This window comes from Canis lupus, chromosome 7, assembly GCF_003254725.2.
Source record: "Canis lupus dingo isolate Sandy chromosome 7, ASM325472v2, whole genome shotgun sequence".
Taxonomy (NCBI): Eukaryota; Metazoa; Chordata; class Mammalia; order Carnivora; family Canidae; genus Canis; species Canis lupus.
Window position 1 is genome coordinate 48408653 of NC_064249.1, and position 21344 is coordinate 48429996.

At 34.9% G+C, this 21344-nt stretch overlaps 1 protein-coding gene across 2 annotated transcripts in view; it reads right to left on the bottom strand.

The window, feature by feature from the left end:
• The window catches only part of PIK3C3 (phosphatidylinositol 3-kinase catalytic subunit type 3), a 137679-nt gene that overhangs the window by 83449 nt on the left and 32886 nt on the right, over positions 1-21344 (bottom strand). For both annotated transcript variants that reach the window (XM_025429020.3, XM_025429021.3), the window contains exons 5-9: positions 14007-14093; positions 11955-12050; positions 9132-9203; positions 6939-7043; positions 6176-6268 (exon numbers count right to left, since the gene is read on the bottom strand). In XM_025429020.3, coding sequence (XP_025284805.1) covers positions 6176-6268; positions 6939-7043; positions 9132-9203; positions 11955-12050; positions 14007-14093 — 453 coding nt within the window. The remainder of the gene's footprint in view (positions 1-6175; positions 6269-6938; positions 7044-9131; positions 9204-11954; positions 12051-14006; positions 14094-21344) is intronic.

Sequence of the window (21344 nt, forward strand, 5' to 3'; positions counted from 1 at the left end):
TACTTATAAGCAAATCTTACAGCATGCTGGTGTTCTCAATTCAATAACTGAAACAATCTAACTCCCAGATTCTCAGATTTACGGATTTACTAGTAAGATTTATAGACCTTGCTGCTGCCAAGGAACTTAAATACAAAAAAGTTCACAACTTTATAGTGCTAAATGTCACCAACACAAAGAGGTAGTAGAAAGAAGAAGGAAACAAGGAGAAGAGAGACAAGAAAAGTAGAAAGTATAAGAATTTGAACCAATAATAATGTTGATATCTAATTTCTGGCCCTCAGAAGATCTGGCTGTATTGATGTATGTCAAAGTACAGGATTCAAATGATGTAATTTTATCCTTAGAGTGTCCACAGGTAACTGGTGAGTACATGCTTTAGAGCCAGAGTGTTCGGGGGCAAACCCTAAGTCCCAGCTCCATCAATTATTAGCTGAGTCACGAGGGGCACATTATTTAACTTTAAATCACTTATAAGGTTCTGGTATGGGACGCCTGGATGGCTTCAGGAGTCGAGCATCTGCCTTTGGCTCAGGGCGTGATCCCAGGGTCCTGGAATCAAGTCCTGCATTGAGCTCCCTGCATGGAGCCTGCTTCTCCCTCTGCCTATGTCTCTGCCTCTCTCTGTGTGTCAATCATGAATAAATAAACAAAATATTTTTTTAAAAAGGTTGTAGTAATAGTTACTGAATAGTAAATGTTTAGAAGAGTACTTTGTATATAATGAATATAAGCTAATTATTTTATCATGATATTGTTTTTCTATTTCTGATGTTGAGTCCAACATCAAATGTTAACATTACCATATTTATTGCCACATTTTATACTAAGAGCAATAATTTATTAACCTTCCTTCTGATCTTAGAACCTCCCCACTATTATCTCCTACTCCTAGAATTATCTCCTACTCTCACCATCACTTCAGAGCTGAAAAAAATATGTTCACCATATATAGCCCTATTTTTAACTTCTACCAAGTTAAGTTATTGGGAGTTTCTCATTTGTTGCTAAAGAGAAATCCATTTTTCTACTCTAGACACTTGACAACACATGTGTGGTTTTCCATACCAAACAATTCCTTAAATCTCTGAGGACACCAACTAGGTGTCTCACAATCTAATTCAATTTTAAACTACCTGGAGTTACTGAAGATTCCATTGGTTAAAAGGTCAGTCTTACAAAACTGCTTCGCATTTCAGATGCCAATTGCAAATTTGGGGTCCCCAGGTTGCCCACACTTCTATTTGACTTGGCTACAAATCAAATGTTACCAACAACACCTTCCTCAGGTTCAGTAATTTGCTATAACAGCTCACAAAACTCAGAGAAATACTTTATTTATTATTGCCAGTTTATTATAGAGCAAACAAAATGAATAACCAAACAAAAAGATACAAGGGGCAAGGTCTGGAAGAGTCCCACGCCAAGGAGCTTCTGTCCCTATAAAAGTCTGGATGTGCCACTCTTCTGTCACATGGATGCATTCGCCAACCCAGAAGTTCTACAAACCCTGTCATTTTGGTTTTTATGGAGGTTTTGTTAAACATAGGTATGATTTATTACATTTCTGGCCGGTGGTGATGAATGCAATTCCTAGTGCCCCTCCCAGAGGTTAAGGGGCAGGGCTGAAAATTCCAACCCTCTAGTCACTTGGTTGGTTCCTCTAGCAACCAGTCCCATCGGCAAGAGTCAATTCATTAGCGTAAACGCAGGTGATGTTGAAAGCGGCTTATTACGAATAACAAAAGACACTCTTCTCATCCCTACCAGTCAGGAGGTTCCCAGGGCTTTAGAAACTGAGCCAGAAACAAAAACTAAATACATATTTCTTACTATATTACAAAATTACATTTGTGCTTCTAATACTTCCAACTCAAAAATATCTCCTCACCCTGCTCCTTCCATTTGCCCTATTTCCTTATTTCAGGCACTCAAGCCTAACTCCTGGGAGATGTCACCAAGTTTTTTTATGCATTCTCCTCTCCTTACCTAGCCCTCCAATATCACTATCAAAATCATACACGAGCCTCCTAATTAGGTCTTTTTTCATTCTCAGATATACTCCAATCCACCTTGGTTTGACTTCCTTAAAACATTACTTCTTAAGACACATTCTGTTTTTAGTGGTTTCGTATCACCAGTGAAATCCAACTCCCAAGTATAGAATTCAAGGCTCGATCTGACTCCATCTTTTCCGTTTCATAACCAATCAGACAAATCTTTGTCTCTGAACCTAACAACACACTGCCTTACTCATGCTTCTTCCCCATGAAAAATGATCATCAAATAAAAAATATCATCGAAGCTTATTCAAACTTAAGACCAATCTTTGCTCTGTGAAACTTCCTCCATATCACAACACACTGACCTTGTTCTACTCTACATTATTATACTAATTACCTAAATGTTTATTGAGAGTAACCTTTAATCAACTACATGCTTATGTTTCTCCATTTTGATTGTATACAAATAGCCTTTCCCTAAAACAGTTTTTAATTTACATGAAGACAGAGAAATGGTATCTGGACACCCAGAGTCTTGAATAATATGAAGGCAAAGAGTGGTAACCAATTCTTGCTGAACTGAATTTATTTCTGCTATGCCTCCATCATCAACTTCTTGACAGGAAGCACATATACGATATTGTCCTAATGTCACTGTCTCAGTAGCTACATCAGAAACAGCCTCACAGAACATTCAGTGCATCACTATTATCTTCACCACATGTGACTCTTCCTACTGCTCTTTTTCCCCCAAAGATAAGGCCTAGAATGACATTAGAAAGTTATTTTCAAATAACATTTTTATAAGAAGCCATTTACCATTTACTGGGTTGGAAAGTTAAAATATTCACGCTTTGAGTTTCATAAAAATAAGTTCCTTCCTACATAGTATGAACCACAAATTTGAAAATTATTCCTAAATTTCACTGGTTTGGCTAGACAAAGTGGTTACTGTGAACTTTTTAGGTGCAACATCAAATCTAGACTAGAGGGTTTTCATCCAAAGTACTTAAGACAGGTCATTTAGAAAAATAGGTGAAAAGACCAAATTTAATTAAAAAGTAAATAAGAAGTATAACTTTGTAAGAACTAATTTCTACCAATTTGTTTTCTGAGTACTGTTTTCTCTCCAAGAAATCTTTTCAGCCTCCGGGCCCAAACACCAAATAACCTAAATCAGTTTCTGAGAAACTGACACTGAAAGAATTCCTCTGTGTAAATAAATGAAGGGACAGGGGTACAAGAATATTTGTTTTCTATAAAACCCATTTAAATTATTACAAAGATACAAATGTTGCTGTGTGAATAATTCCTCTGGTCACTTCAAGGCCAATATATATATATTTGGTTTACTGGAAAGTGCTTCCCAAACATTAAAAAATATCTTTTGCTCTAACTCTAGTGATCATAAGAATCCTACAATATGTCCAGAGAATTGAAGTTTCATCACCCACCTTTCGAAAACTTGAAATCAACTAGGTAAATGAAACTTGTCACACACTTTATATCACTTCAGCATTTTATTTCTTTTGCACATATCTAGAAGTAATTGAATTTCAGTGGGAAGTGACTACTTGTTTAAACAAACAATTTGTCTTGCAAGCCTTTCTATCTAAGGCAGTTCTGCTCTGTAAATCTTTTCTATGCTTCTTGAACCCATACATTCTAACAGGTTTAATTCAATATTTCACTGTGTATTTTAGAAAAAAAACTGTGCTACATTCAAGATGCAATTTCTGTGACAAAGGTTATTCTTCATTTAACAAAGTATCATGTACCAGCTCAATCTTCTTAAAAAAACACAGAAACCGGAGTTTCTACTGATGAATATTTCTTCTTTTGATGTGATGAAGAGAATAACACTCAAAGCTATGGTAAATTTAAAATTCTTCTCTTACCCTTGTTAACAATGTAAAGGAGAGTTAATATGATTCATCTACAAAGAATTTCCCAAGGCATCAATAAAAGATAAAAAAGAAAAGGTAAGAGAGTTAAGATGAGCTGCAACTGAATTTTTATATTTACTTTAGAAAATATAAAAATTTTCTCTTCTATTTCTTTTTATATTTACTTTATTTTCTTTTAAAATGCAACTGTTTCAGGGATCCCTGGGTGGCGCAGCGGTTTGGCGCCTGCCTTTGGCCCAGGGCGCGATCCTGGAGACCCGGGATCGAATCCCACGTCGGGCTCCTGGTGCATGGAGCCTGCTTCTCCCTCTGCCTGTGTCTCTGCCTCTCTCTCTCTCTCTCTCTCTGTGTGACTATCATAAATAAATAAAATTTAAAAAAAAAAAAAAAAAAAAAAAAAAAAAAAATGCAACTGTTTCAGAAAAACAAGTAACAAAAGTAGCCAAAGACTATCTCAGGAGTTTGTAAAACATATTCATTAATTCTCATATAATTATATAATAGCTTTCTGACAGATACTAATTTTCCTGACACTTCAGTTTTGTCCCCAACCCATTTCAAAATTCCTGCTGAGGCATGTGTGTGATGTTGCAAATATTTTCTACACAATCCACTTTTCTATGACTTCACTGACCACGTTCCCTTCTAACTCAGAGATGTGAGCACATCAAGAGGTACTTCTATGCTCTTGCAAAGGTTTCCTCACCTTTGCTCTCTAAGTACTAAAAGAGACTTAACCTCACTAAGTACTAAAAGAGACTTAACATTAACAATCATTTAATCAACTCATATTAAATATGAAAAACTAAGATTCACACCGGTGAAGTGATTAACCAGAAGTCAAAAATTTTCTCAGTGGCAAAAGGAAGACTCAGAACCAAGTCTCCAGACCCAAATCCAGTGCTGACGAATTTATCAAAATTCCCTCTCCAGAAACTTCATCAACTCCACTGTTTCATTAAGAAAAACAAATGTCGGGATCCCTGGGTGGCGCAGCGGTTTGGCACCTGCCTTTGGCCCAGGGCGTGATCCTGGAGACCCGGGATAGAATCCCATGTCGGGCTCCCGGTGCGTGGAGCCTGCTTCTCCCTCTGCCTATGTCTCTGCCTCTCTCTCTCTCTCTGTGACTATCATAAATAAATAAAAAAAAAAAAAAAAAAAGAAAAACAAATGTCTAGGGGCACCTGGGCGGCGCAGTTGGTTAAGCAGCTGACTCTTAATTTCGGCTCAGACCATGATCTCAGGTTGTGAGATCAAGCCCCACATTGGGCTCCATACTCAACACAGAATCTGCTTGAGGTTCTCTCTCTCCCTTTCCCTCAGCCCCTCCTCTCTGCTCACACATGCGTGCTCTCTCTCAAATAAGTAAATAAATCTTGAAAAAAAGAGAGATAAAAAAAGAAAGTAAAGAAAAGCAAATGTCTAGTTCTGACCTTGCCTCTATCCTGCATGCCAAGATGGATGCCACTCCACAAACTCATTAAACATTTCAAATTTCATTTCTCATACTCCCTTTCTAGCCACATCTCCTCCAAAATTCTATAGTCTTTTTTTTTTAAGATTTTATTTATTCATTCATGACAGACACACACACACACACACACACACAGAGAGAGAGAGAGAGAGGCAGAGACACAGGCAGAGGAGGGAGAAGCAGGCTCCATGTAGGGAACCTAATGTGGGACTCGATCCCAGGTCTCCAGGATCGCACCCCGGCCAGAAGGCGGTGCTAAACTGCTGAGCCACCAGGACTGCCCTATAGTCTTTTTAATAACATAAATAATTTGCTAGTCATCCAGGTTCAAAGACGTGAGAACAATGAAGACAGAAGTGAATCAATATTTACTCTGCATCTACTAAGTGCCAGGTATTTGGCCAGGTTATTCATCAGTATTATCTCACCTGTGAATGAAGAACTAGTATCCTTAGAAAACTGAGGAAACCAAGCCTCCAAAGTAATTCTCCTAACCTTACCTAGAAAAAAATAACCAGAAGTGCCAGAAACTGAACCCAAATCTCTCTGCCTTCCCCCATTCAAACTATGCACCTATGTATAATCTGTGCATCTACAAACTGGTACCTGTATCTTTGTGTGTATACCCTTAGTAATATGTAAAAAATGAAGTTTCACACATATTGCCCTATAACATGTTTTTTAATTTGACAGTAACACTCTATTTTTCCATGGCAGTTTACCTTCATCTTATTCATTAGCAACAAAGTTTGCAGATAAATCTCATACAGGAAAATATTCAAGATACTCACTTTCTCTTGATTAGTAAGATAATATCTAAACTTCCAAACAAGATCTTGTTCTTCATATGTAAGTTGCTTGGTTGGTGGATAACTCACAATAATCTACAACAAAGAAAAAAAAGAACTGCTTTTGTCAAATATATTCTTCCTATTTATTTCCATTTCATTTAAAATTTTTCATTTATTTAAATGTTTCTATAATAGAATTATCATAGAAGTAGGGAGAATGTATATGCAGCAGAGTAAAACTTAATTTGGTGGACTTATCAGTCTCAAAAGGATATTACTGGAGTGTAGAGGGAGAAGAGTAGATTTAAAAAGTCACACTCCATATAAAAATCTGTAACTACAGAGTTCATTTCATTCAACCAAAACCAAACTAAATTAAAATAACAAAAGTCCCCTTTCTTTCCAAAAGGAAAAAGAAAATAATAAACATCTCCCCTATCAAGTAAACACACATAATGCATGTGTGCATACCAAGGCTTCTCTCAGACAATACCTTAAAGCCAGTTTCTAAGACTGCTAAACCAAGGGAAGTATATATTTGCAGCTCTGCCTCCAGGGTTAATATATTTTCTCAAAGCCTCAAAATGATTAAACAAACAAACAAACAAAAAAACTACAGGAAAAGCAAAATTGTCAAAATTACATAGATTTCATGGACCTGTGAAAAACATGCATTTGAATCACTCTCAAATGAAGTAGTTATCATATCAGTTGCAACCAAAGTACATATTTCTTTATGTTAATCATTTTTAAATTCTCTTACATTTAGTTGATCTCTTGTGGCAGCGTTAGGTTTGAGATCATGGTCAGAAGGCCCACTTCTTAAACTCCGGGCAAGCTTGTGGTGTTTGCTCTCAACTAAATTCTCCTATAAAATATTTATAAATATTAACCAATAATGTAAACTTCATCAAAAGGAAGTCTCAACAGCCAATTAGAAATGCAAAAGTAAATAGTTGCTTACTTGAGACCATTTTATAATACTTAACATTTTATTCTTATTACAACTTTAGTGCCCTATGTATTTTTTTTTAAATATCACCATTTTCTTCATCTCAGGTTATAATTTCATGGGTCCTGAGATCAAGCCCCACAGCAGGCTCCACCCTCAGTAGGGAGTTTACTTGAAGATTCTCTCCTTCTGCCCCTCCCCCCATTCTCTCTCTAAAATAAATAAATCTTAAAAGAAAAAGAACAGAAATTAAATTGGGGGAAAAAAACCACCATTTTGAGATAGGGAAACTAAATATGCCCTATGCTTCACTACTGCCAAAATATGCACTTACCATTCCAGCTTCTTAAAACATCTCATAATACCCCTCATTCTCCATATATCCCCTACCTATTCAGATAAAACCTTCACTCTAAAATCTTCCCTGACAACCAGGACTAAAGCATTCCCTCTTCCTATGAGCTACTAGTGACCTGTGGATATCATGGTACTATTATCTTAGCAGTTTAACTGCCAGTAGTGACTGAGGACCGGGACGATGACCATAATGCTTGAATATATACATATTTGGTATGAACTACTTTACCTATGGCCAAAATCATTAGTTTTCAACATACTGTCTTTATTTAAAGAGATTTATTTTATTTTCACATGTGTGAACTGTCTTCTTGTGTCTTTTTCCTTTCTATTAATTGGGTTTTTTTGCTCCTTTTGACAAAGTTTTTAAGAATTCTCTATATATTATTCATCCCTTTGTGATGTATGTCAAGAAGAGTTTCTTCCAGTTTGTCCACTGTTTTTTGTGATGGTGTTTTGCCATGCAATATTTTTAATGTAGTCAAATTTATCAATCATTTCCTTTATTGCCTCTGGATTTTGAGTCATTGTTAATAAAAACATATATACAACAACAACAAAAAAAGTTTTTCCTTCCACTGAAAGTAAAGTACTAGTAAGGCTTCGTTTTTTATTACTTAAATCCTTGATTTATTTCGAATATTTCTTTATGGATGACGTGAGGTACGGGTCTGATTTAATTTTACTTTCTCCAAATAGCTACTCAGTTCCCTAGCACTATGTTCCAGTGATGAAATGTCACCTTTATCATATTTAGGATGTTTTTTTATTTTCCCAAAAGATTCCCAAGTGGCCTTTTTTTCCCCCTAATTTTGTATACTCTTTTTCCTCTATCTCTTCCTTTGATGTTGGGCCACTGATCATTACTTCCTGCTTTAATAACCTGTATTTACCTCCATCATCATGCTTTATCTTCTTTTTTTTTTTATGCTTTTATCTTCTAATATGCTACTTTAAATTTACTTGGTCTGCTTAGGAAGTAACTAATCCAATTAGAAATGTAAAAAGTAAGAATAAAATGGTTCAGAGTGATATAATCAGTTGTAAGTATGAGTATCATGTTATCAATTATGCTACTAAAAAGATTTTTTGCCTGAAACGTTCTAAATTTAAAGTCACCTAATTAAAATTCTGTTGTAAAGTTACAATTCTTCATGTTTCATATTCCAAAACTATCATCTCAAAAATTGCATAGATAGGTATCTCAAAACCATTCAAGTCACCAGGATCCAAATTAGATAGTTCTAGTAGCTACAACAATCTTCTAGATTTTTCAACAAAATCAGTCTCCCTAAAATTCTTATCCATTGAACCCAGTGTCACATCCTGCTATATGATGACAATGTTTCAAATACCTGGTTCCCCAAGTTCTCACTTCCAGACTACATTCCCTAATTCTTCCAATAATTTAAATAAATGGTTCCCCAACACTACACTATTCTGACCATATGGCCATATTTTTAGATGTTGATATTGTAAAAGTTCTACTTGAACCTGATTCCAGATAGCTAAAATGGACTTATGAGTCACTTTCAAATAACTAAGTTAGTTACAGATACACTTTTTAAAAAGAAACTCTATGATGTGGATCCAAGTCATAATCACTCTGGAGAAAAGCACTTCATAAAAAATTTGGCAATAACTCACCATAGACATCTGAGGGTCAGGAACTTTTACTATCTCAAAGCTTGTTAAAATTGGAGATGACTCATCACCATCCTGGATTATAGCATAGTAAGTTAAAAAAATAAACAGAGTTTAACCAGATGATAAGAATACATGATAATATACACTCCAATGTATTCTCCTTCTATCTAATGAACATCATTCCTCCCTTTTAAAAAAGTATCTTCTTTCGGGCAGCCTGGGTGGCGCAGTGGTTTAGTGCCGCTTGCAGCCCGGGGTGTGATCCTTGGAGACCCGGGATCGAGTCCCACATGGGGTTCCCTGCATGGAGCCTGCTTCTCCCTCTGCCTGTGTCTCTGCCTCTCTCTCTCTCTCTCTGTGTCTCTCATGAATAAATAAATAAAATCTTTAAAAAAAAAAAGTATCTTTCAACTGTATTTTAAAATACATATCCATTTTTTAACTGTTGTTGCTAATGACATATTTGGGGAAAAATAAAATCTAACAATAAAAATTTGTTACAGTTTTTGGACATAGGAGGTCTAGAAATTAGTAGATTGCTTTTGTCAGTTATTTTTAACTCTGTTTAAAATGCTAGTAGTCAAAAATAGAATGTCCTTATTTTCAAACTTAGAATAAGAAGCCACAAAGTATAATTAAATTATGACAGAAGGGACATGTTGCATCATTTGCAAAAACTACTAAGCAGATGTTGGTAACTTTTCAAGATATCACAACTGAGTTCCATTCAAAAAAGTTGGATTTTAAGCATGGAGCTAATGTTACTGTTATTTATACACAGCTAGACACTCAGCAGCATTGCTTCTACTCAAAACAATGCAAACTTGCATAAGAATTAATCCATCAATTCTTAATAAAGCTGTCCTATTTTGTTGATATTATCATTTTTGATAAGCATTGGCTTTTATTTTTATCCAAATCAGGCAAGAGAGGTAATTCAACATGATAAATGTCACTGCATACATACTGGAAAAGGCTAAACTAATTAAGGTCAAAATTCATTTCCTCACTACTGTACATCTCACATCAACCTTTTCTGTCAATTTCCAAATGCTAGTATTTCCAATGTTAGACATATGCAACCAAATCAGAATAGACTGAAGAGGGGAAGTACTGGGACTTGACTTTAGTTCAGTAATTGAGTCTTACAGAAAACCACAAATTCCCACAGCCGTTGTTTAACAGGCTGGTTCTCAGTCACAACACCAGAAAACACATTTATCAGCCCAACTGTGACAAGTAATCTTCACTAAGGCTATCTGTCACAAATGACAGGTGACAAGAAAGTCTATTTCCATTAGATTCAATACACTGGCCCAGCAATCTTTACACTAAGTGGAAATATGACAGGGTAGGTAGACAGGCATTAATTTATGAGCAATTTTCAAGAAGCCATAGAAAGGGGTTAAGAACCTTTTCAAAAATACTTGAAATTCTTCTAATTTTTATTCTGTTATTATTTCATCTATTATCAAAGCTGTCTTTCAAAAGATTCTTCACATCTCTTATGTTTGAAAGTACTAATCCCATTAGCATGTTTTTGCAATATAAATCCCATATGGTCAAAAAATAATGCTTTTAGTTACACAGAGTATAAAATGTAAAACATGATTTTATTAAAGTGTATTGGTGACAAAATGATTTCACTCACCTATATTTCCCATTTTTTCAATGTAATTTTTCTAATCAATTAATAAGCAATGTTAAGTCATCTATCCTCTTAACTTCTTTTTACCAAAGACTATCATATTAAAAAAAAAAAAAAAATGAAACAGGTTAACTTTTCCTAACCTTTTACTAAAGAGAAGGGATAGAAGCTAAAGAGAAAAAAATTATGTGTTAATTTGAGAAGTACCAGAAAAATGATCATAAATTAACTACACAAACCCTAAAACTCCATTATGAAAACTTCTTTTAAATACTTAGTTATTAAAAAAATGTATATTTTAAAAAATCACTGTGACAGCTTTAATAACTAACACCAAGGCATAAATATAATTTAGAAGTGTTGCTTCTAATAAAGATACTGCATATAAGCTTAGCTATATACTAGAAGAAATATTATTCTATTATGCCACATATCAAGTCTGTCCTCACTCAAACTGATTTAAGCACCTAAGTATTTCCACAATAATACCTGGTTTATGTAGTTCTGAACTACTTATGCAATTATTTCTATAGTGCTTAAATTAAGACCCTTCAACAACCATTTAAAGCACAGATATTTTTCAAGTAGCTACATATTAAACACACTACTTTCTTTTGCATAATGAGCAGACCAGACCAGAGCCAATCCATAAGTGCATACTTGTTATCACTCAGCCTATTGATAACATGGTTTTTAAATTCTGCATTTATTATATAAATAAATACATATTTAGGAAGTCTTTCATAAGCATACTTATGTCAGGGTCACACATCATATATACAAACTCAAATAATAAATATACCCTTAACTTTCAACAGCTTATCACTTAAAACCTGATTCCCTTTTTATTTTTCAAATGAATAATAATTGTTAATAAAGCTATTGCTTTAACGTCCTACTTGCCAATTTGCAGAACAATTAATCAAAAAGTTTTTCATCTGTTACATATTTATTGAATTCTGGAACCCAGAACTGCATTACATGAGTGATCGGCTTTTGTAATCTTGTTGTAGCTATATGATCTGATTTGTGTATATACAAACAGCTGCTGCTGACAGCTGTCTGCTGCTATCCTGCAACCAAATAATTCATCTCAGCAGGTACAACAGTAATTTTTTTTTAATGTTTCCCCTCCCCTCTACTTCAGAGACTATAAACAGTTCCAAAGCAAATACCTTTTCATAATAAACAATACCATATTCCTTATCATCACACTTGACACACCGAAACTCAACCATCAAGTACATGAAATTAGAACTTCGTTTCTCACTCTAAAAAAAAGAAAAAAAAAAGATTTTTATGAAAAATAATGATCTTCAACATTCCTTTAAAGGATCAGTATGTATCATTATTTCCAAGTCACTAATACATGATCTATCAACTTAAAATGCAATAAATTTTTATTTCATTATTATAAACACACTATTTTTTATAGTACTACAATTTTTATTACATATAGCACTATTGTTTTATCCAGTAGTGTCTACTATTCACCTATAACTCTCTTCTCAAAGTTAATGACATATCTGATTTATTCTAGTTTGGATTTTATTATATAAATTTTTGAAGATATTTTTTATTCATTTCCATGAAAACTTTTATTTCAAAAATAACGATATCTCCTACTTATAACAACCTTAAGCAAAGAACAGTTTACCCTTAAACCTTATGTCTAATCTAACTATGGAAGTATAAGAAAAACAAAAGTAAAGTATGTAACTAAAGACAGAAGCCATTTGAGTAAACAGATATAACTCTCACAAGTTTTTCACAATTTATAAATGGTCTTAAGATAATTAGCAATCATTTGTAAATTTTTATCGATATACTTTAAATATACTGAGGGACAGTTACTTTTTCTCCAACTTAACAACATGTCCCCTTAAAAAAAAGAAAAGGAAAACACTAGGACAATAATAAAGTGAAAATAAATGAAAGTCTAAAAGGGTGGTAAGTTTTAAAACAGTTTTTAAAACGGCTTTAAATCTTTATGTGTAAAATCATAAAGGTCTAAAGAAGTTACTTAAATTGTTCAGCTTTATGACACATATTATATAGTCTAATTATAGTAATGGCAATGTTCTCCTATCTTTTAAAGAGTGGGGGTGAAAAAGGTGAGCATGGGTAGACAAAGTAAGCCCTACCACTGCCTTTTCTACCAAAGGCTATCTATGTTGAAGAACAGAAAAATATAAGTAAATATTCTGACTTAGCTATTTTAGGAAGGTGACTATTATAAACATTCAAAAAAGTAAACTTGTTTTCAGTTGAAATACATGAGTGTATTATGAATAAATTTAGAAAAAATGCCCAGTTTATTCATACTGAATATAAACATTGTTAAACACAACTAATTTTCTTTTTTTAAAATGAACAATAGAATTTAAGTGTTCATTGTAAAATTAAAAATATCTCTCTTTCAACCCACTATATTCTCTTTCAGAGAATATAAAATAAGTCAGTTATGCCCTGTGGTGATCACAATAAGGTAGGCATCACAAAAACTGACATTTCTCTCTCCTAATGTGATTAAAATAATTGTTCTTTCTATCTTCGTGACAGAATTTTAGGCCACACATCTAGTATTTCAGTGCAAATATAGAAAAAAGAAAAGAAAATCTTAAAAAAAAAAAAAAAAAAAAAAAAAAAGAAAATCTTGTTCCAGCTTTTGGAAAGAGTTTCATAGAAGCCATCTTTTAATTAAACATATTCTGGATCAAAAAACAAGATCAAGAAACAAAGTTCGTTGAAACCATGCAACTTTACTAAGGGTGCAGAGTCTTACATGTAATATAGCACATAAAACACACATATTTTAATTGGGGAGAGCAAGTACTAACAATGACTTAAGGTAATTGAAGGAAAACAGCAGCATTGTGTTGAAAGAATCCAATACTGAATTGAATCTAAACATAAGCTGCCAAATAGAGAACACACAAGTGAGGCATTCAGCTTAACCAGGCTTTACTTGTATAACACTTATGTATACATAAGTATACTTATGATGTCCACTGCCTACTTCATGGTTCAATATAACATTAAAACATAAGAAAAACAGATATTCCAAGTTTTCCGCTTATTAACACAAAACTCACAACTACAAGTAATCCTCAATGTTCTCACATTTGTGAGATAACCTGGCAATAAGCAATGCTTCTCAAAAAGTCCTGACCTAGATATCTGGAAAAAATATTTTGGGGGGTTAAAAAAAGAGGGATATAACCCACCTCATTTATCATTTCTATTTCTCTAAATGTCAATCTATCCAGCCAATCCACTTTCACCATGTGTCCTTGTCGGTGAGCTTTGGTGAGCTGCAGAATAAATAAAATGAAGAAAATTTTAACATGATTTCGTAGAAAAGAGGATAAAAATTGTAATTATCATCAACATGGTTAATTAGAAGTACCAACTAATGCAATAAGACAATAAAAAGGAAATAAACGGTATACAATGGTGAAGAAAGAAGTAAAACTGTCTTTATTTGCAGATGACACGATCATCTCTGTAGACATAAACAAAGAAAAGTAAAAAAAAAACAAAAACAAAACAAAACAAAAACAAAAAACCTCCAGGGGGGGAAAAAAGCGAACAAACCTCCAGGAACTAGTAAGCATTTAGAGCAAAGCTGTAGGATACAAGGTTAACAAATGAAAGTCAATCTCTTTCCTATATACCAACAATAAACAAGTCAAATTTTAAATTAAAAACACAGTATCATTTACATTACCACCCTAAAAATGAAACTGGTATAAATATAACACCATCTCTATGAAGAAAACTACAAAAATATGTGGAACAAAATCAAAGAACAAAATAAATGGAGAGATATATTCTGTTCACAGATAGACTTGAAATTGTCAAGATGTCAGTACTTCCCAACTTGATCTATAGACTTAGTAAAATCTCAGTCAAAATCTCAGGCAGGTTATACATATCAACAAGCTGATTCTAAAGTCAATATGGAAGGGCAAACGGCCAAGAATTATGAACACAATTTTGAAGAACAACAGTTCTCGAACTGTTGTTAGTATCCAATTTCAAGACTTAATAAAGAGCTACAATAATCAAGATATTTGATTTTGAGAAAAGAAGAAACAAACAGATGAATAGAGCAGAAGAGAGAATCCAGAAATAGACCCCTTAAAGAGTCACCTAATCTTTGGCAAAGAAGCAGAGGCAATATAACAGAACAAAGACTTTCAACAAATGGTTTGGAACAATTGGTGCTCCACATGCAAAAAAAATGCATCTAGACACAGAACTTGAAACACAAAAATGAAGTCAAAATAGATCACCTAGGGATGCCTGGGTGGCTCAGTTAAGCATCTGCCTTCGGCTCAGGGCATGATCCTGGAGTCCCAGGATCGAGTCCCACATTGGGCTCCCTGAATGCAGCCTGCTTCTCCCTCTGCCTAAGTCTCTGCCTCTCTCTCTCTCTCTGTGTGTCTCTCGTGAATAAATAAATAAAATCTTAAAAAAAAAAAATAGATCACCGAAATGCAAAATTATAAAACCCCTAGAAGATAACATAGAATAAAATCTAGATGAACGTGGGTATGGAAATGACTTCTTTTTTTTTTTTTTTTAATTTTTATTTATTTATGATAGTCACAGAGAGAGAGAGAGGCAGAGACATAGGCAGAGGGAGAAGCAGGCTCCATGCACCGGGAGCCCGATGTGGGATTCGATCCCGGGTCTCCAGGATCGCGCCCTGGGCCAAAGGCAGGCGCCAAACCGCTGCGCCACCCAGGGATCCCTGGAAATGACTTCTTAAATGCAACACAAAAGCACAATCCATGAAAGAAAATAACTGACAACCTGGACTTATTAAAATTAAAAACTTCTGCTCTATGAAAGACATCATCAAGAAAATGAGAAGCTACACCACAGAGTAGGAGAAAATATTTGCAAAAGACATGCCTGATAAAGGACAGTCATCCAAAACATACAAAGAACTCTTAAAATATAGTATGAAAATAAGCAACCTGGTTAAGAAAAGTGTGCCAAAGAACCTTAATGGACAGCTCATCAAAGAAGACACATAGATGGCAAATGAACAATATGTCAGGGAAATGCAAATCAAAACAAGATACCACTAAACACCTATTAAAATGGCCACAATCTGTAAACACCTATAACACCAAACGCAGATGAGGATGTGGAGCAACAGGAAGTCTCATTTATGCTGGGAATTCATTGCTACATTGGGGGAAAAAAAATAGTACAGCCACTTTGGAAGACAGTGTGGCAGTTCTTACAAAGTAAATATACTCTTACCATACGATCCAGGAATTGCATTCCTTGGTATTCACCCAAATAAGCTGAAAACATGTCCACACAAAAGCCTGCACATGGATATTTATAGCAGATTTATTCAGAATTGCCAATACTTGAAAGAATGAAGATGTCCTTCACAGGTGAATGGACAAATGTGGTACATTCAGACAATGGAGCATTATTCAGTGCTGAAAAGAAAGGAGCTATCAAACCATAAAAAGATACAGAAGAACCTAAAGTGCATACTACCACGTGAAAGAAGCCAACCTGGAAATACTATATACTGTATGATTCCAACTACATGACATTCTGGAAAAGATAAAACTAAAGAGACAATAATAATATAAACAGTTGCCTGGGGTTAGCAGGGGAAGAAAAATAAATAGGTCGAAGAGAGAACTTTTAGGGCAGTGAAGCTAGCTGTATAATAATATAATGATGGATAAGTACCATTATATGTCTGTCCAAGCCCACAGAAAGTACAACACCAAGAGTGAACCCTGAGGAAAACTAAGAACTATGCGGGATTATGATGTGTCAATGCAGATTCATCAATTATAATAAATGTACCACTATGGTGGGGGGATACTGATAATGGGGGTCACTATGCAGGTATGGGAACAGAGGGCATATAAGAACTCTCTGTATCTTCCTCTTAATATTACTATGAACCTAGAACTGCTCTATAAAAATTAAATCTTTGCAAGTCTAAAAAAGGGGTAGGGTTAATGTCACCTTCTCATTTGAAACATTTTTACATATAACAGAAACCATACACAACTATCAAGATAAGAAATGCACTTGGCTAGACACTAATCATTATATTTTTTAGAAAAAATAGCTTTAAAAATTTTGTTTAAAGGTCCACAATCTGCCATTTAAACATGTTAAAAAATAATGAAGTCTTTCCTAAAAGTATCTCCATGTTCTATATTTCTTATATTTTGATTATAAAGAGAGAAATTTATAGTAAGAACAGTTTCTCAAATGGGAAATAAACTACTTTGTCTATTTCCTTCCCATCTCTCAATCTAAAGAAATTATAAAAACTAAGTTACATACAGTTAGGCATTTCTCTGAGGTCTATAATTTAATATTCCAAGATTTAAGGGCATACATGTGCAAGTGTGTTTTAATTTTAAGAAGCAGTGATTAAAGGATTAACAGTAAAAAAGAACTGGCAGTAAGAAAATAATTTCTGGAGTTGCAGTTGACAGAGCCCTATGAAGATCTTACATATCAATCTACCCTTGGTTTCAGAAATTAAATAATGCATTGATACTTCAAATCCACAGAGAATGAGACAATTTCCAAGGTCCTCAAATTGGAACAAGATTTTATTAGAAAGTGTAATTTAAACAGCAATATTCATGTTTCAAAACCTCTCTTTCTGGGGATCCCTGGGTGGCGCAGCGGTTTAGCGCCTGCCTTTGGCCCAGGGCACGATCCTGGAGACCCAGGATCGAATCCCACGTCGGGCTCCCGGTGCATGGAGCCTGCTTCTCCCTCTGCCTGTGTCTCTGCCTCTCTCTCTCTCTCTGTGTGTGACTATCATAAATAAATAAAAAATTAAAAAAAAACAAAACAAAACAAAACAAAAAAAAAAACCTCTCTTTCTTTTTAACAAACTCATAGCATAAAGCAAAACTGGGCAGCAAAGCCCTACAGAATGGTTTGTATTTCGTTTCCATCATATATGTTATGATGGTATTCCTACAAGGATGCCAACACTTCTAACAATTATTAGCTCTCAAGGAACTAAAAACCTTCTTTAATATTCTTTATCTTCTTCAACTAAGGAATTCTCAGCATAACTACGTGGCCATACTATTTCAGAAGTAAAAACAGTAACTTCATACAAAAATTTTGAGGACCATTGTAATATAAAAATATCACCTTAGCTTTCTTCCAAATAACAAATTCCTTTTTACCCGAGGTAATATCTAAATAAAAATGGATAAGGCAATATCAGTGCTTAGCGTAATTCCTCATATAAGACAGGGACTAAGCATTTTGTTGAAGTTTAAGCAAATACACTATGATCGTGGAAAGAGACCAAGAATTAGTCACAAGGAAACCAAAGAACACTAGGCAATGTGACCTAAAGGGAGTACTAGAGTTGGAGCCAGAAGACCTGGGTTCTAAACCTAGCACTCCATTTTCCAACTCTCATTTTTTAATTGAACTATTCTTGATGTACAGCATTACATTAGGTTCAAGTGTACAACATAGTGATTAAACAAGTCTACACATTATGCTATGCTCACCACAGTATGCTATGCTATGCTAACAATTTAAGTCTGTCATGTTTGAACCCATATCTACAAAATAAAAGTATTAACTTCTATTCCTATTCCCAAAATTCAAAGAAGATAACTGATGGAAAATATAACAGTAGTTATTATTTCCCATAGTCCATCAAGATTTTTATTCTTGCTCACTTTGCAACATGTTCCAAACTAGTTTTTGAAATCAATGAAAATATAAAGGGTCCATATTATAGGATTTGCTTTTATGAACAAAAGTTAACACTAAAAATCAGTAATTAGACTTTATATGATTAGACATAATATAGCAAGAAAGAAAAGAAAAATAACACTTATTTCACATGCCAAATTTTTGGTACTTTTTATAACCTAACCACACTATAAAGTAGATAGTTCTGACCCCAATTTGCAGGTGATTATCAACTACTACAAGGAAGTGGCAGAACGAGGATTTAAATCCCAGGTCTATGTGATTCTATAGTCCATGCTCCTTCCACCAGTTTTGCTGCCCTCTTTACTGATGCACTCTTTAGGAAGATATTTAGTTAAACTAATTTCTGTAATGTATTGAACACTAGTTTCCTATGCATGATATAGTATATCAGCGTAGGTGATTCTACGCTGGTTACCTCTGAGGCAAGAATCAGGAATAGCAAATTAAGTTTAGGTGCGGGAGAATGTAGTAGGGCTTTCTTTCCCTTACTATATCATCAGACAGGTCATAAATTTTCTGAGGTCATTTTCACTAGTTCCAGAATTCATGTTTTCTGCTAATACATATTATTTCTTACGTAGCATATAACCAGCTTCTCCATTTGAATACTATAGATGACCATTCTCAACCATACAGATAGCCACCAAAGAATGAGTGGTCAGGATGGCAGTACCATAAATTGGTAAAGTCACAAGTTTAAATTATCCTAGATAAATTCACATTTGTGCATCATTATTCACAATACGGAAAATTTAGACATAAAGAATATAAATGTCCACTGAACTGTATGGTACACATACACTATGGAATACTGTATACCCTGATGCAGAAAAATTATTGCTTCTGTTGAATGCACAAGTGACTACAAAAGGAGAGGTACCACTTATACTATGACTCTTTACAAGTTTATCTCCTGACCAGACTCTGAGATTGAGAGAATTGCTAGATATTTCTCCTTGATTTAGTTTTTATAATTTCTACAGAATTGGAAAGTTGTCACTCAAAATGTCCACTAGCCACCTGCACTATTTATCTATTTACTGTGTTACAAATCACCCCAAAACTGAATACCTTAAAACAATAATCAGTTTATTATTTCTCATGATTCTTGGAGAAGTCAAGAAGCCATCTTCTTGTGGGACATCTAGATTATTTTTTCTATTGGCCTAAGAGTCTCTCGTGAGACTACTGTCATTTTGGTGGCTGGAGCTAGAATGTCCAAGATAGCTTCACTCACATTTACAATAACTTTGTGGGATAAGATGGGCTCAGCTGGTAAACCAGGGTGGTTGGGCCTCTCTATTTATGCATGTATGCTCAGAGTTACTCCCTCTCCAGATGGTCTTTCAGCACAGGAAGTCCAACAGGATACCCAGACTTCTTACATATGGCTCATTGTTCCCAAAAGTGCAAAAACAGAAGCTATCCACTTGTCTTAAGGTTTAGGCCTGGAACAGGCACAGCCTCACTTCAGATGGATTGTATTAATTAAAAAAAAGTGGGATCCCTGGGTGGCGCAGCGGTTTGGCGCCTGCCTTTGGCCCAGGGCGCGATCCTGGAGACCCGGGATCGAATCCCACGTCGGGCTCCCGGTGCATGGAGCCTGCTTCTCCCTCTGCCTGTGTCTCTGCCTCTCTCTCTCTCACTGTGTGCCTATCATAAATAAAAAAAAAAAAAAAAAAAAAAAATTAAAAAAAAGTCACAGAGCCACTACAAACCAGCAATTGCACTCATAACAGACTCTCCTACAAAGATACAAATGTAGTGATCCAAAGGGGCATCTGTACCCCAATATTCATAGCAGCAATGTCCACAATAGCCAAACTATACAAAGAGCCCAGATGAATGGACTCTATCCATCAACAGATAAATGAATAAAGATTTGGTATATATATAATAATGGAATATTATTCAGCCATCAAAAAAATGAAATCTTGGGGCACCTGGGTGACTCAGTGGTTGAGCATCTGCCTTTGGCTCAGGTAGTCATCCTGGGGTCCTGGGATCGAGTCCTGCATTGGACTCCTGCAGGGAACCTGCTTCTCCCTCTGCCTATGTCTTTGTCTCTCTCTCTGTTTCTCTCAAGAATAAAAAAAATAAAATCTTAAAAAAAAAAAAAGGAAAGAAAGAAATCTTGCCACTTGCAACAATGTGGATGGAACTAGAGGGTACTCTGCTAAGCGAAGTCAGTCAGTCAGGGAAAGATAATTATCATTTGATCTCACTCATATGTGGAATTTAAGAAACAAAACAAAGAAGCATAGGGGAAGGGAGGGAAAAATAAAACAGGGAGACAAACCATAAGAGACTCTTAATCATAGGAAACAAATTGAGGGTCACTGGAGGGGAGGGGTGGGAGGATGGGATAATTGGGTTATAGGCATTAGACAAGGCACTTGATGTAATGAGCACTGGTTAATATACAACTGAAGAATCACTGAACTCTACTTCTGAAACTACTAATAATATGCTATACGTTAATCAACTGGATTTAAATTTTTTAAGGTATAAAAAAATAAAATAAAAATAAAGTCACAGAGCTAGAGCATATCCCAAAATGGAATGGAAGAGTGAGTATCAAGAGGCATGTTTCACTGAGGGTCATCTTTGGAGACTAGCTAGTATAGCACTTATTGAAAAGGCCAAACATGTAATACAGTTGACTGCTCAATTGCAAAAGGCCTGTGGGAGAGAATCTGCAGATGGCAGTCAGCTCTTGACTGGACTTCAAGCAATAGGGAGATCTAGAATTAGCTATCACAATTCCTAAATGATTAGCCCTGCCTTCCTCTCCAAAACAATCT